The sequence below is a fragment of the Mytilinidion resinicola genome, assembly GCF_010093595.1.
Source record: "Mytilinidion resinicola strain CBS 304.34 unplaced genomic scaffold BDZ99scaffold_6, whole genome shotgun sequence".
In the NCBI taxonomy this organism is placed as follows: domain Eukaryota; kingdom Fungi; phylum Ascomycota; class Dothideomycetes; order Mytilinidiales; family Mytilinidiaceae; genus Mytilinidion; species Mytilinidion resinicola.
The window spans coordinates 2,001,332-2,016,170 of record NW_022985442.1 but is presented as its reverse complement, the minus strand read 5'-3'; the positions used below and the strand labels follow the sequence as shown (position 1 = coordinate 2,016,170).

Here is a 14,839-nt window from a genome sequence, read left to right as displayed (position 1 = left end):
GGACAGCTGCTGTCCGCCATCAATGAGGACTTAGGTAATCTAAACCTAACTCTGCATCCAATAGCATAGAGAGCTCACTAGTACTATAGGGCCTAAGCCATACTATTACTGGATCAACTTGACTGGAAATGTATCGAGTATTGTCGGTTGGGCTCTTGGCGGTAATAATGCTTTCACCCCATTCACTTTCTGCAGCAAAGGGGTAACCTGACAACACTAGGATTTCTCTCCGATTTCCATGGCCGAAAGAATGTCATGATGGTCAGCACCGTTCATGCGTTGATTGGCAGTATCATCTGTGCCGCGGCCCAAGATATCTGGGTTATCCTTCTTGGCTCTTGCATTGGTGGGTTCGGTCAGGGCGGCCAGGGACAGCCGAGCGCTATTCTTTCCGAAGTGTTTCAGAGGAGGCATAGAGGATACATTCAAGATAAATTTGCAATTTCCCCCCTTATATGAGCTTGAACTACGAAGCTCATTCGGAGCTGACGGTGTTCCTGGTCAGGACTGCTGTACATCTCGCCGCTGCCCTTCCTGATGACTAGCCCTCTGATTGGAGCGTCCATCGCGAAGCACACCATCTTGACGGCTGCCTCCGGAATCCTCATCCTCTTTTGGTACAATCCTGTATGGCATTCGAATTAGACTACCTTTTCGTGGCTAACTAGCTCCATAGCCTCCAAGGAAGAATGTCGACCATTCTTTGACAGTCTCCAGCTTCTGGCGCCGTAGCGTAGCAGACATTAAGCACTTTGACTGGTTTGGTTGCTTCCTCTTGAACGTAAACTAGCATTCCTAATTCTCGTGCTTGAAAATCACGTTGAAATTATCAGGTCTTCATCGCCATGAGTGCCATTTCCATCGCCTGAGCCGGTTTCGGCGTCCACAAATGGTCAAACTCCGCCGTCCTCGTCCCTCTGATCTTCGGTTTCGCTGCGCTCTTCTTCCTCGGTGTCTGGGGTACGTCTCTCCCCTTCCATATTACTCTAGCTAATTCTGACCACTATTCTAGAACCGTGGTGGGCGTCCCATCCCCTCTTCCCACCAACCATGTTTGCGAACTTCAGAGGGTAAGCAATCCCAATGCTCTCCAATTAGTATCATTGTTACCTGCTGATTAAGTCTATTTATATAGCTTTTTCCTCCTCATTACCGCAATTGCCCTCGCCAACTTCTCCGAATCCGTCCTCTCATCCTTCTGGCCCAGCAATATCATCCCCACCCTCTACGCCTCCACACCCCCCGACCCATTCCGCACCTACCGGTACCTCCTCGCGCCCGGCATCGCTACCGTCGTCGGTGGGCTGACCGCCGGCCTCAGCGTCCGCGCAATCGGCTGTACAAGCCTCCAATTTGCCGCCGCATGTTTCGTGCAGAGGGTATTCATAGGTCTCATGGCGACGCTGACGCCGAACAGTATCAAGCCCGGGCTCGCCTTTACGGCAATCGGGGACTTTGCAGGTGGTTACATGAAAGTGCTCATTGTAGTCAAGACGCAATTAGCGTTTGGGGACGAGCTGATTGGAACGGGGATGGGCGTGATGAATTTGACTCGGGGGATTGGGCCCGCGTATGCGTGTCAGTACACCTTGTACTTACCGCTATTTCGCCTACCCGCAATCATGTAAGACGCGTAAGAGAGGTTCGCTGACCATGAGCAGTGTGTTTCTACCTCACCATCCTGAGTTCTCAAATCGGTAAAACTCTCGCCAAACGTGTCGCCGCCGCGGTATTACCCCTCGGCCTCCCAATCACCTCTCTAGCGAGCCAAGACCAGGCTGCGCTGATGCAGGTACTTGGTACCACGCTACCAATATTAGGCACCGCTGTGGCTGAGCCGAAACTTGCTTACACTGCCGCATTTCGGTACCTATTCCCCCCTTCTATTCATCCTCCTCTATCTTTCCCCCGGTCACCTTCACCCTTGATCTAATCGTGACTTAGAATCTGCTACTATGTAGGCATGGCCACCGGTCTCCTCGCATGCGTTCTGGCATTGTTCACGAATGATGTCAGGCCTACCATGACAACTGAAAGGCATGTTAATCTGGCGGACTCGGAGCATATCATGCTCAGTCTCAAGCCGAAGAGGATTGGGGAGATGCATAGGGGCGTGGGACAGCATGACGGGCGTGATAGGATTGGGGCGGATGAAGCAAGTGTGTAAAGATTCAAAATTGGGTTAAGGGCTCGAGTTATTATAATGGCTGGGTTTACTAGGGTGCTTTATTAGCTAGGACGTTAGGACAGGCGTGGGGGATGGCTGGAGAGGAATTGGAATGAATTGAAGCTTAAAATTCAATTCTGTCCGAGGTGTCTACGAATTCAGGGTTAGAGCGGCAATTAGTGAGTATGATGGCAATCACCTAAAACTAGGACGAGCCTAATTATCACCCCCCTTTTTGCTACATATCACCCCCCCTAGATTTAGCTTAGCTTCGGCTCGTAACAGCTTTGTTCCATAAATTAGGCTGTCGCTTAGGGGATAGTAGTATTGTATAACGGTTTTACTTCACCAACACAGTACCGGATCTCTCCGCTGGACAAGCAGGCACCCTAACAGCGACCTAGGTCTCTATTTCCTTAGTCCCTAACAGTTAACCAGCCTATAAGGATGGCCCTTTGCCTATTCTTAAGGAAGAGGCTGTTTATAGTAAAGGTGCCGATGCAGCAGGAGAATATTCGGGTGTAAAACGGCGTATACAACGTTCCTTTCAATTAGTAATCAAGAGGTGGCCATCTAGTCGCTTTCCTGCTGCTAGAGTAGCTAGAGTAAATAGAGTGAATAGACTTTTGTTCCATCTAATAATCTATTCTTTCTAATTTATGTATACATCTTTTCTGTATAGGAGTTATGTAATTTGTTGCATAAGCAGCAAGTAAGTGAATAATAACTGGTGGAACAATATTAATACGGGCCGGAGCTAGGCTAAATCTAGGGGGGGTGATATGTAGCAAAAAGGGAGGTGATACGTAGTAAAAAGGGGGGAGGTTGAGAAGTCGGAGGCGGGCCTAGACTCAGGTTGAAATTGATGTGAACTCTGCTTGTATTGTAATGGCCGTACAGGCCGAATATATACTAATAGGAAATGGCCCACCCCCTAGGTCTATGCCAGCTGAAAGGAACGAACCCAGCTGAGAGGAACCTGTTGTAACTGAACAGAGGACCTCGCCACGCTGTACGTAGGTGACCGTGAACCGTATGAGTTGTTGATCCTAGGTTGTAGCTGTTACAACCCGAGTCCTAGCCTCAAGCTTTTTGTCCAAGGATCTCGCTTAATTTACCCTTGATTAGAGTAGGCGGGGTTCTCGTATTGGCGAGGCTAACGGTTGTCTTAAGTGACATTGTCAGGCGTCCCAACTTCCACCATCCATTAAAACACCCGAGTTCTTCCTCACTCTGTCATTTTTATGCCTTTGTTCAAATCTTTTTAGTTTCACAAAGGCTCATCTCTAATACTCTAAAACTTGTGCCAATATCTACAGCATAATCTCACTGCCCATTTCCATTGAGAAACGCCTTTAAAACCTAAGGCACAAGCACCGCCGCAGCTCCAACGAACGACCAATCCTCAGATTCTGGTCTCGCAATACCCGCAACTTTTAACCTCCATATTGAAAAAGCCACCCGAGCCCCCCGTTCTCTCGCCTTCGTTATATAAGCAGCGGCAGGGTAAACCACAGCCGAAGTCCCAACCACCAGCATCAGGTCCCGCCCTTCGCTCTAACCTCTGTCGCCTCCGTTGCCTCCGTCTTAAAGTCAATCAGCTCTCCTTGAAGCCACTTCTCCACCTTCACTTCGCGCTCTTCTGGCACTCCCTCACCAAACCAGAATACAGCCGGTCTCAGCAGATCAGTCTTACATTTAGGGCATTGCGGGAGCTCATCGACGCCGACATCCGGCAGCGGGACGCTGGCATCAGCAATATCAACACCATTCGGAAGTGCGAGCGCTGGAGTGATTGGGGAAGTCAAGTTTCCAGCCTCATACCCGCACGCGCCATCGACGCATCTCACGTGGAAGAGCGAGCAGTGGAAATCCACAATCTGGGTCGCGGGATGACCAGCGCGTTGGCAAAGTCCTAATTTTGTTCGTTAGCATTTGGGCACTAGACTATACACACATGCATTTTGTTGCCGCGAGTGAAACAAATGTAAGAGCATACCATCAACATTCTGGTTCACAGCCACAAACTCCCCTTCACGCCCGCCAGCCTCGCCAGCGCAACATGCGCCTCATTCGGCACCGCCTCTAGCGCTTTTACCTGCTCCATTCATAATACCGCCGCACTAACCCCGGGTCTTCTTCAAATTTCTTCGGAGTGGCAAGTTGCTGGCCTGAATACGTGCGCCAGAAGCTGGACGGGCTGCGGTAGGTTGGGAGGCCGGAGGCGGCGAATAAGCCTGCTCCGAAGAGGGCGAGGATGCGGTTTGAGGATTTCAGATGCGCGGTGAAAGAATTGAGCATTTGTTGGGAGGGCGGTGCGATTGGTGTTGCTCCGGCTTCATCTTCGAGGCACTGGAGGTGCCTTTGTAAGCTTTCGTTGGCTTTTGCTCGTAGCTCTGCTTTTAGGTCTTGGGGGAGTGGTGGAGGAGGCATTAGGGGTGGAGATTAGGGATTTTATACATGCGATGAGTGTAAACTTTGGCGGAAGCGAGTGGCCAGGGAAAGATGACTGGAGCGTGAGACGACAAGCAATATATATATTATAAGCTGTTGCCTGACGATCACCCTTAGCGCTTATAGCGCACTTCCTCCACGGCCTAGATATAGGAATGTAAATATCCCGATTAAGCACCCTAGGCTGCGCCTGACAGACTGCGATCTAAAGGGTCGCTCGCATGTTTTAGTTCTAACGGATGGCGGATCAGCTTCAGCTCGAAGTAAGAACGCCTGATCCTTCCAACTCGCAAGCCTCAACTGAGTGTAGATCATATTTTTGCCCATTAGATAGGAAGTTGAAACTGAGCACATTGATGTTAGGTTCTGAAGGCTGTGGAGAACATGCGTAGAGAAATCTAATTAGACCCAGTCACGTGGCTCTTAGCCCCTGACTTCACGGTCACTATTCCTTCCTCGGTTATGTTGCTGTAAGTGTCCCCTGGGACAGTTTTAAGCTCAGTTCATAATATATATTGCGTCATGCACTAATAATATGGATGCGTTACTGGCATATCACCACTCATGGCCCACGTGACATCGCCGCTTCCTATAGGATTCGATGCATCTACTCGCTGCCTTATAATCTAGTCTCCACGCTTACTTTACTACAGAGCAATAACGGTCGATTGATTGAATTATTAAGTCAACCAAGATGTATCGGCCGTAGGATGTGCTGGTTTAAGGCGTTGAGTCTGGCGTCGCCGTAGGCCTCGTTGCCTCGTTCCTTCGGATCTTATGGTAATCAACGTTCTCCAAGGCGTAAGCAGTGTCTACAGACTTCAGCGTCTCATCTCGATCTCTACTCCCATTCTTGCTGCCGCCGATGAACGTCCTCACGCCATTGAGCGTGCCTCGCGTCAACCCCTGGGTGGCAATCCGCGGTGGCGCACTTATCCTACCTCCTTGGTCATCGGGAGATTGATCTCCACTCCTCTGCGGGCTACGTCTACTACTTCGTGATGATCTAGAAAGTCTCAAGGTAGACAGAAGGCGTCGACCAAGCCGCCGCATGACGCTTTCCTGCTTCTGCCTGTCATCGTGGATGAGATTCGTGACGAACACGCCGCGAATTACGACGACAGAAGTCATGACCAGTGAGATACAGCTTCCGGTGATGGCCCAGTATGTCGCCCAGACTGGCGCTGTTCCACTGCCGTCCTTTCGCGTATCGGTTATGGAGCCGATGAGTCGGATAAGGGCGCAAATTATCATGACGGTTGAGAGACATAAAAGGGCGGCGATGGACACCTTTTGAGAGAGTGGCATCATGGACTTGTCGAGTACGACGATAGGGATGGCCTCGACTGGCATGGTCAGTACTACAGGTGGATATGTCAAGGTAGGTGGAATTGACATACTGAGGCCGTCGCAAATAATATCGAGAACAACCACAATGCAATTGCCTGCAAGGCTTCTCACATGTTGGTGCGGATTCGCGCCGCATTTAGCTACAAAGTGTTACTATTACTAAACCCGATGAGACAGGCAGACTCTACTGACCGGCGTTAGCACCAAAGTGCGGACAGATGATGGGATTCACAACTGTATACATCCAACATACAATGAGGAGGCCGACCGATGTGCAGTAAATTCTCACGGTCTTCAATGAGAGCCCCCAGAAGAGGGTGTAAAAGAAGTACATGAATGCGAACTTCACCATGTAGACCGATGTCCAGTTCATGATCGCGAAAACAGCTAACCATTTAACTAGGTCTAACATCTTGGGCATGTCTTCTCGAAACGGGAATGCGGCTTTCTTGTTTATGGCTTCTACGAGATACAGCGTTTCTAGAAGCTTGAGACACACGCCGAAAGCTACGATTAATGCTATGGTTGCGAGAAAAACGAGTCCGTCATCCCAGCGTATCTGTCGGCGCCCGAAGATGCGTATTGCGAAGCGTGCTAATACGGAGAGTAACGCAGATCCAAACAGAATGCTAACAGAGATCTCAAATCCATATCAGCGGTTTAGGAGAACAGCACCGAGACGGAGGACCAACCAGGAAGGGTGCTTTATCAATTCTGGCGACATGATCAATTGCAGCCTGTCTACCGGGAATGTAGTGCGCAGGTGCAAGTTTCGATAGATCCATTTTCAGAGACTGCGACGCAAAAGATGACTTGAAGAACAACTTATATTGGGGATAATCGGCAGCAACATGCCAACACTTTGGATACAACAGAGAGTGTGCAGCGTCATGAGTAAATAGTGAGGGAGGTAGAACAAGGAGGATTCGGTGGTACATGGAGGGGCAAGCATCATGAGCAAAGTAAAAGCCCGAAGTGCCAATCAGTCATGGGCTGTTGTGGTACCAAATTTCAGCAATATCGAAGGGTGACATGTGTAATTCCTGGAGTACTACAGGAGGAATGGGCATGTGCTACGTTGTCTAAACTCCCGGTCCAGCTGTTGGTGCAACGATGACATAGAAACTAATTTTGGTGACGCACTCGACGGAGACATCTCATTAATACGCTTAGCAGACTGGACTCCAGGTCTATCTATCCCACTTCGTCCAGTGCGAACAAGTAGTTGGGTCCGGTCGCTGCTCACGTGACATTTTCTTTAGGCGTACCGTCGTATGCCAAGCGAAATGTCCACCTCACCACTCTCACGTCCGCGGAAGCTTCACAATCTGAGAAGCTTCTTAAGCACAGATAGGAGTCTCTTTCTTATGTTCTGTAGTCCAGTTTGAATCCCTTTGATTTAGGTAGATCATTGGACATGACCTCATTGAGCACTTCAACCATCACGGTTGCGGTCGCTGTAGCCTTTGTCTTCTTCATTCTTCAAATGAGGGCCAACCGACTACAAGTATGGAAATTGCAGGTAGCCAATGCGGTGAGTTCACCTTCTTGAGCGCCGAGCATGAAGATACTATGCTGATAGCCGCAAGCCGATGCCACCATTCCACCCGATATTCGGCCATTTCATCGCCCTGAAAGCTTGCCTTCAAGCACTGCCGGGAAACATTACGATGCACGTTGCGGTGCGACACATAGCAAAGCGGTTCCCGAGCGGTATTTTCTACCTCAATCTGTGGCCTTTCAGCGGGCCCTTCCTGGTTGTTGCTCACCCATTTGTAGCATCGCAGGTCGAAGCCGCGTTCCTGGACAAGCCTGCTGCCATGTGCGACACGCTTGAGATCATCAATGGCGGGCCATCGCTGATGACTATGCACGGAAGCACGTGGAAGAGATGGCGGGGTCTCTTCAATCCCGGGTTCGCCGCTGGCTACATGATCAGACTTGCTCCGGCTATGGCAGAGGAAGTCGCTGTGTTCTGCAAGCTGCTCCAAGAGCGGGCGAGAGAGGGACAAATGTTTCAGCTGGAAGAGTATACCTTGCGGCTCACATTCAACATTATTGCTCGCGTCACTCTGTGTGTCCACCCATGACTGCACTTCTTGCCCACGGTTTGCTAAACTCCGCTGCAGCGATGCTCGACTCCACTATCAGACCCAAGGTAGTGCTCTCGCAGACTATCTCCGGAGGCAAGTCTACTGGTCGCCGTTTGGGACGACGTTCAATCCATTTCGGCGTTATCTGAGCCCTCGTCCCCTCGTTCAGAAATTCAACAGCTACCGTATGGATCGCTATCTGGATGGAGAGATTGACAAGCGTTTTGAAGAATTAGCCCTGCTCCGCGCCGGTTCTTTTAAAGACTCGCAGTCGCAGTCTAGGTCCATCACCTCATTGGCTATGGACAAGTACCTGCGGGACGTGGGGGATACGGGAGAGCTATCAAAGAAGACGTTCAAAAGGCTTGCAATGCCGCAACTCCGCATGTTTCTATACGCTGGCCATGACACGACAAGCAGCACGCTGTTGTACTCTTACCTGCTACTATCGCGCCATCCCGAAGCTCTATCCAGGGTCCGTGCGGAACATGACAGCGTATTTGGGTCTGATTACTCTACAGAGCATGTGACGCAGGTCATTTCTAGTAATCCTACACTTCTAAATCAGCTACCATACACCTTAGCTGTTATCAAAGAGGTCCTACGGATCTTTCCTCCTGCTGGAAGCCTTCGCGAGGGCCGCTCAGATCTCGTTCTAGCCGACGAAAATGGCCAGCAATACCCTACCGAGGGATGCCATATCTGGGTTCTCAGCTTGATCATGCACCATACCCCTAACGTTTTCATGGACCCCGAAGAGTTCATCCCAGACCGCTGGTTTGTTGGACCTCAGGACCCGCTATACCCTAAGAAGGGCTCTTGGAGGGCGTTCGAATGGGGCCCAAGGAGCTGCATCGGCCAGACCCTCGCACAGCAGGAACTCAAAGTTGCGCTCGTCATGACAGCGAGGCTTTTTGATGTCACACCTGCTTACGACGAGTGGGACCAACTCCATCCAAGCAAGGGTATCAAACTAGTCGACGGAAACCGAGCGTATCAGGCTGAAATGGGCGGCGGCGGAGCTCACCCGGTCGATGGCTTCCCGGTCAAAGTTACGATGAGAAAATAAAAATATTGATAAGTGAGGTGTATCAGAATGAAAGTTCGGGAGACGGGGCCCGCCCTAGTAGATAGCTCTCGATCGAGTTGACGCCGTTTTCCTTGTTTAGGAGAAACGTCTGGCAGAGTGCAGATGACACGACAGCATGCGAACCCTCACTCTGGTAGAGCGTCTATGCCTATGGGTAAGAATGGAAGCTCCGGTGCTGTTGCACAGCATAACACCAAAAACACCCCGCAAAGCGGGCCGAGTAAGCACAAACGCGGCGTTAGGTAGTACTACAGTCTTACCTCCACGACAGTAACTAGTTGGCGACACGAGATTATTTCTGGAAGTAGTGCAGATATTATCTGGAACGGTGAAACGGTGCTCCCCATATCTTTTCTTTTTCGATTACCTAAGTAGTTCCCCGAGGCCCCCTTCTTCCCCTATTCAAAACGCCTACTGCATTACTCCGCATTGCACAAGCCGCTGACAAGACGCCGCGCAACACAGCCTATGTACACAGTCCTGTCACCGATGTAGATACGGTCGGTAACCTGCTTTCACGAATTTTTGTTTTTGTGCAACTCTATCATCTGCTGTCATCATGGCAATAAAACGTACACGTACGTACTTACCCACAAATGCGACATCGACCTCTCCATGTCCATGGCTTCTCAAGGTCCAAGTCCCAACTTCAGTTCAAGATTCTCTTCTTCGCTCGTCTTCCTCAATCCCTGATCCACGGCTTTCAAAATGGGTTTTGCTCTCACCACATATGTTGCTATCTTTGCTTGCCTTGCTCTAGTCTCTAGATATTGGATGAAGCATAACAATCATGGAAGAAGTAAACCTCTAGTTGTTTATCCCAAGATTCCAGTGTTTGGCCATGCCATTGGTATATTCCGTCATAGAAAGGATTACTTCCAGCGATTGAGGTAAGCTCCAGCACTACGTCTTCGCTAGTTCAAGCGCATTCCCCGCAGGGACCAATACCACCTTCCAATCATAACACTTTCACTTCCTGGGCTAAAGTCTACACCGTGTTCTCTGTACCTCTCATCCAGGCAGTCCAAAAGCAAAACAAGGCTCTCGCATTCGAGCCGATTCAAGCCAAGTTCTCGGTAAAGCTATGCGGTTCTAGTCAGGAAGCGTATCATATTCTGGAAGAGGATATGGACACGGAGAACGGAAAGTACGGAAACATATATTTGGCCATGCATCAAGCGCTAAACCTAGGCAAAACTCTGAATGAACTGAATCAAGCAATGGCTGTCCGCTTGTGCGACTTCGTTGATTGCATCCAGCCACAGTCTGGGGAATCAACACATGTGAGATTAGCCGAGTAGTTAAGACATCATGTCAACTTGGCAACTACAGATGCCGTCTATGGGCCTCACAATCCTTTCCAGAATCCAAATGTGGAGGGTGCCTTTTGGTGAGTTGCACAGCTCCCATTGGGTATATCAAGCTAACGTAAATTACGTAGGGAGTTCGAGCGAGAAATCCCTAAACTTCTCTACTTGCCCGACTGGCTCGCGCGAAATGGTGTCCGCAACCGCAAACTCGTCGCCGACGCCTTCCAAAACTATTTCTGCAATGATTACCACAAGCAAGCATCTGGACTCGTACAAGACTTCCACACGTCTGAGATCGCTTACGGCTTCTCGCTGTCCGACCGTTCACTCTTCGAAGTTGGGCACGCGCTCGCCATTCTGGCGAATACCTCCGCCGCTGTTTTCTGGACGGTCTTCTACGTGTTCTCCACTCCGGGAGCTTTACGGGAGATCCGAGAAGAAATCTCCACTATCATCACCAGCTCGGTAGACGACGCAAATACGAGGAAGCATTGTATCGACATGACGAAAGTGAACACCAATTGCCCCATACTCGTTTCCACCTTCCGAGAAGCAATCAGACTTCACAGTATTGGCATCTCCCTGCGCCAAGTCTGCAAAGACAGTGTGCTAGACGGAACCTACTACCTCCGCAAGGACGCTATGGTCCTCATGCCCACCGCCGCTATCCACACTAACCCCCTTGTCTGGGGCCCTGACGTCCTCGAGTTCAATTATCGTCGTTTCCACCCGTCCAACCCGCATAAGGTATCCCCTGCGGCGTTCAGAAGCTTTGGTGGCGGAACGACGTTATGCCCTGGGAGGCATTTCGCAACGACGCAGGTTATGGCATGGACGATCATGTTAGTGACGCGGTTTGATATGGAACCGGTGGTAGGGCAGTGGGTGCAGCCGACGACGGAGAACACCAATCTGGCGAATGTGATGATGAGTCTAGACCACGATTTCCACGTGGAAATGAGCGCGAGAGAAATATATAGGGATGGGAACTGGAGTATGAGAGTAACAAACAATGACGCGATGTTTGGGGCCACGGTAGAGGATTTGGAGTGGAGGGAGAAGGAGTGAAGGGAATTGAGGTGACGAGTCCGTAAGAATTCAAAGTAGAAAGGACGCGTCTCATTTGAACGATAGCTGCCAAAGGTAGCCCCTTACCGCCTCAAACCACAGCCTTAACGTATCGACTCGGGTTGTAACAGCTACAACCTAGGGTCAACAACTCATACGGTTCACGGTCACCTACGTACAGCGTGGCGAGGTCCTCTGTTCAGCTACAACAGGTTCCTCTCAGCTGGGTTCGTTCCTTTCAGCTGGCCTCTATTCAGCTGAGCTGATAGACCTGGGGGGTGGGCCATTTCCTATTAGTATATATTCGGCCCGTACGGCCATTACAATACAAGCAGAGTTCACATCAATTTCAACCTGAGTTATCGCATTCTATTCCTCCCATAAGCTCACTCAGTCATCCTATCCCCCTCTTCCCGTCAACTCTACTTCTTTAATACTTTGCCGCAGGCACCGGATACTTCCCCCTCCACTTCTTCCCTCAAATCTGAACAGCAACAATGCTCCCAAAACTCGCCATCAATACCCCCGCCTGCACCCCAAAGCTCACACCGGCCCCATTCCTTGCCACCCACTTCAACTGAAAATACACTACACAGAATCCACCCGTCGTCCGCCACATATTAATTATCCCTGCCACAATCGCCGAATGTGTTGGACACGTATCCAAACAGTACGACGTCACTGCCGCTGTCACGCTCATCTGCCCAAACATATACAAGCACCACGCTACAGCGAGCACAACCCAGTGCAGTCGATTTTGCAGGGTTTGTCTGAAGAGTATCAGAGCCGCCGGGCCGAGGATGGCGCCGAGGTAGACGCCCCATAGCCGGTTTTCGGCACGGTACGAGCCCAGTGGTGCTTGATGTACAGGAGGGCATTGAAGTCATTGAACCAGTGGCCCCAGATCTCGCCAAAGATGGCACCGAGGGCAGGGGAGAGGTACATCAGGCCGGTTTGCAAGTTGGTGAAGGAGTAGGGGGGCATCGCAAGGAATTGAGGGATGGTGGTGAAGACGCCGATGCCCCACATGAAGATGATCATCATGAAGCCGGTGGCTAAGATTGTTAGTTTGGTGGGCTGGGAAGAAAGAAGGATAGACGGATAGTTACTGGTGAGCACGATATGGGGCCGTGTATGAACGAGGGCGATGTCCTTGATAACGCGCACTAGGGTAGGGCGTCCAGCTTGCTGGGCGCCGTGGATGCCGGTCAGAAGCTTGATTCGGCTCCACACTCCTTTCGATGGCCGTGGCTCTGGATGGGAGCGGTTGTAGAGAGTCTCGTCACCAAATGTGATCACAATCACCTGCGAGAGGAAGTATAGGGCTGCCATGATGCCGAAGTCCTGTCGCCATCCGAGCTTGGTCAGTAACAAGGAGGAGACGAAAGGACCAATACACGGTCCGAGGATGACGCAGAATGCCCAGATGTTGATCTTGCGGGCACGTTCGTGGAAGAAGAACATGTCGTAGACAAAAGTCAAGCCGATGACTTGAGGAGGAGTGTTAAAAAGACCTTGAAGAGTGCGAAATGCCGTAAAAGATGCGTAGGTTGGGGAAAGAGCTGCTCCGACCACCATGGCACAAGTCAATACTTGGGACCAGAATAGTACTGGGAGGCTACATGCTATCAATCGCTGACTCCCTTTCGGGACTGTGAAACTTACCGTCCGTATCGCTGCGTAAACGGCACTGCGATTGGGCCACCCGGGCCTTGCATGAAAATGCCTCCGGAGATCGAGTTCGCTACCGCCGGCACCGTCATTTTATACGTGACAGACTGCGCCTGGAACGCAACAGTACCTAGCTCACTAATCAGTAGCTTCTCAAGAGCAGAGGGCAAGCTCACTGACTATAGGTCGTGCCAAAATCTGCTAGAAAAGATGGTAGAAGTAGAGAGGCAAACACGAGATGTTTCTTTGTCCATGTCCAGTTCAATGGATCCTTGGGATCATTGGCAACCCAATCTACTGTAAGACTTACCAGATGGCTGGGGGGTAAGTACGATCTGTCCGTCACGTGTAGTTTTGACGTAGGCATCAAGTACCGTTGCAAGCACCTTGATATCTTGCCCTTCCGACTCGGAAGTGGTGTCCAAGTCGTCCCCCGTTGCAACGGGGGCACCCTTCTCTTCTCGAAGACCCATTTCTAAATTCTTAGGCATGCTAGTTGAAAGTAGCAATTGTTATTCAGCAAGTGGCGAAGAGACAGATAGGCACTATGACGACTGTAGCTTTTATAGCTACGGGAACGACGGAAGGAAGGAAAGAGATGAGAAACGGAGCCAACAACACGTCCCTAAGGTTCGATTCATAGCCACAGTAGCAGAGGCGTCGACCTAGGTGCTTCGTACAGTGAGAAGATCTCATCTGTATCCGAAATGTCGATGCTTTTCCTCGAAGCTAGACAATCTCCTGGAACACGTGGAGGTCCATCATTCCAGGAACCGACGCGCCCTGGTCTTTTGTCTCGGGTTGCAGATAACCGAGGCCATAAACCAACGCAAAATGTGTGGGAGCACCACAGGAGCCTCTTGTATCGGCACGAAAAGAGATCATGTTGTGCTATGACTGTTATCATTTGTGTAACGGGCAGATTGACGTATTTGCACGTCGGACAACGCAATCACCTGCATGCGAGTATCTCGAAAATCATTAGGTTAAGTGTTAGATTTAGAAATAAGGGTACAATACTAGGAAATAATTGTGGGCACGTAGTCTCGTGATCTTTTCTAGAAGCATGGTGATGTGCTGAAGCACCACAAACAGGGCCCAAGTAGTCTGACTGTAAACGCATGAAATCAGTGATGAAACTGGGCTGTACTGGACTGGATTTGGTGTTAAGGGGAAATCGCTATAGAGCTCCAGATAACACGTGACATCCATATCGGGTATAACGCAATTTAATAAGCAGAATTTACTGGGGTTCTGGTTAGTTTTTCGCATATCCATTGGATTTTCTCGAGTTAACATGTGGAGGTCCATTCCAGTTCCTCTACCACATGAAACCTCTAATTTAAGCTCTCAAGGCCTTTAAATGGTATTGGAAGCTTCATGATCTGCTAAAGCGCCTCCAACGGTGATGAGCGAGTGCGCCTAGACTTCTGGCAAGGCACTGCACTATGATTGCTGAACTAGTAGCAGGCCTTATTTCTCACCGATAGCTCAGGGCTGCACGCGACGCCCATTTGCCTCAACACTGATCCCACCAAAGCTCATTTCCGATGTTAACCCTGAGCATACAGATCATTATATTGAGCTATGACTGAGTAACCTGAGCTCGTGGCGGTGCAACTCTGAGCAGACTCAA

General features: G+C 50.2%; 6 protein-coding genes across 6 annotated transcripts; 3 read left to right on the top strand and 3 right to left on the bottom strand.

Annotated features, from left to right (window-relative positions):
• The first annotated feature begins 844 nt into the window (after window positions 1-844).
• On the top strand, window positions 845-2,441 carry BDZ99DRAFT_272886 (uncharacterized protein). The gene is made up of 5 exons (XM_033713907.1): window positions 845-960; window positions 1,013-1,070; window positions 1,136-1,578; window positions 1,662-1,866; window positions 1,945-2,441. The coding sequence occupies exons 2-5, from the start codon at window positions 1,051-1,053 to the stop codon at window positions 2,165-2,167; spliced, it is 891 nt and encodes a 296-aa protein (XP_033579701.1). The 5' UTR covers window positions 845-960; window positions 1,013-1,050; the 3' UTR covers window positions 2,168-2,441.
• Window positions 2,442-3,458: 1,017 nt separating this feature from the next.
• On the bottom strand, window positions 3,459-4,468 carry BDZ99DRAFT_507858 (DHS-like NAD/FAD-binding domain-containing protein; the record flags this gene model as incomplete). Its single annotated transcript, XM_033724280.1, has 4 exons — window positions 3,459-3,722; window positions 3,785-4,082; window positions 4,196-4,250; window positions 4,292-4,468. The coding sequence occupies 4 exons, from the start codon at window positions 4,466-4,468 to the stop codon at window positions 3,530-3,532; spliced, it is 723 nt and encodes a 240-aa protein (XP_033579700.1). The 3' UTR covers window positions 3,459-3,529.
• An 873-nt stretch (window positions 4,469-5,341) lies between these two features.
• On the bottom strand, window positions 5,342-6,756 carry BDZ99DRAFT_487147 (uncharacterized protein; the record flags this gene model as incomplete). The annotated part of the gene is made up of 4 exons (XM_033722814.1): window positions 5,342-5,967; window positions 6,022-6,111; window positions 6,164-6,611; window positions 6,664-6,756. The coding sequence occupies 4 exons, from the start codon at window positions 6,754-6,756 to the stop codon at window positions 5,342-5,344; spliced, it is 1,257 nt and encodes a 418-aa protein (XP_033579699.1).
• A 1,349-nt stretch (window positions 6,757-8,105) lies between these two features.
• On the top strand, window positions 8,106-9,621 carry BDZ99DRAFT_461375 (cytochrome P450). The gene has a single exon (XM_033719608.1). The coding sequence runs from the start codon at window positions 8,252-8,254 to the stop codon at window positions 9,131-9,133; it is 882 nt and encodes a 293-aa protein (XP_033579698.1). The 5' UTR covers window positions 8,106-8,251; the 3' UTR covers window positions 9,134-9,621.
• A 92-nt stretch (window positions 9,622-9,713) lies between these two features.
• BDZ99DRAFT_497079 (cytochrome P450) lies at window positions 9,714-11,532 on the top strand (the record flags this gene model as incomplete). The annotated part of the gene is made up of 5 exons (XM_033723484.1): window positions 9,714-9,732; window positions 9,915-10,004; window positions 10,073-10,380; window positions 10,456-10,544; window positions 10,596-11,532. 5 exons carry the CDS (start codon window positions 9,714-9,716, stop codon window positions 11,530-11,532), a joined length of 1,443 nt encoding a protein of 480 aa, XP_033579697.1.
• A 389-nt stretch (window positions 11,533-11,921) lies between these two features.
• On the bottom strand, window positions 11,922-13,480 carry BDZ99DRAFT_559033 (MFS general substrate transporter; the record flags this gene model as incomplete). Its single annotated transcript, XM_033727246.1, has 4 exons — window positions 11,922-12,587; window positions 12,642-13,150; window positions 13,198-13,333; window positions 13,384-13,480. Coding segments are annotated over 4 exons (1,017 nt in total), but the record flags the coding sequence as incomplete, so codon positions are not given.
• Between the last annotated feature and the right edge of the window lie 1,359 nt (window positions 13,481-14,839).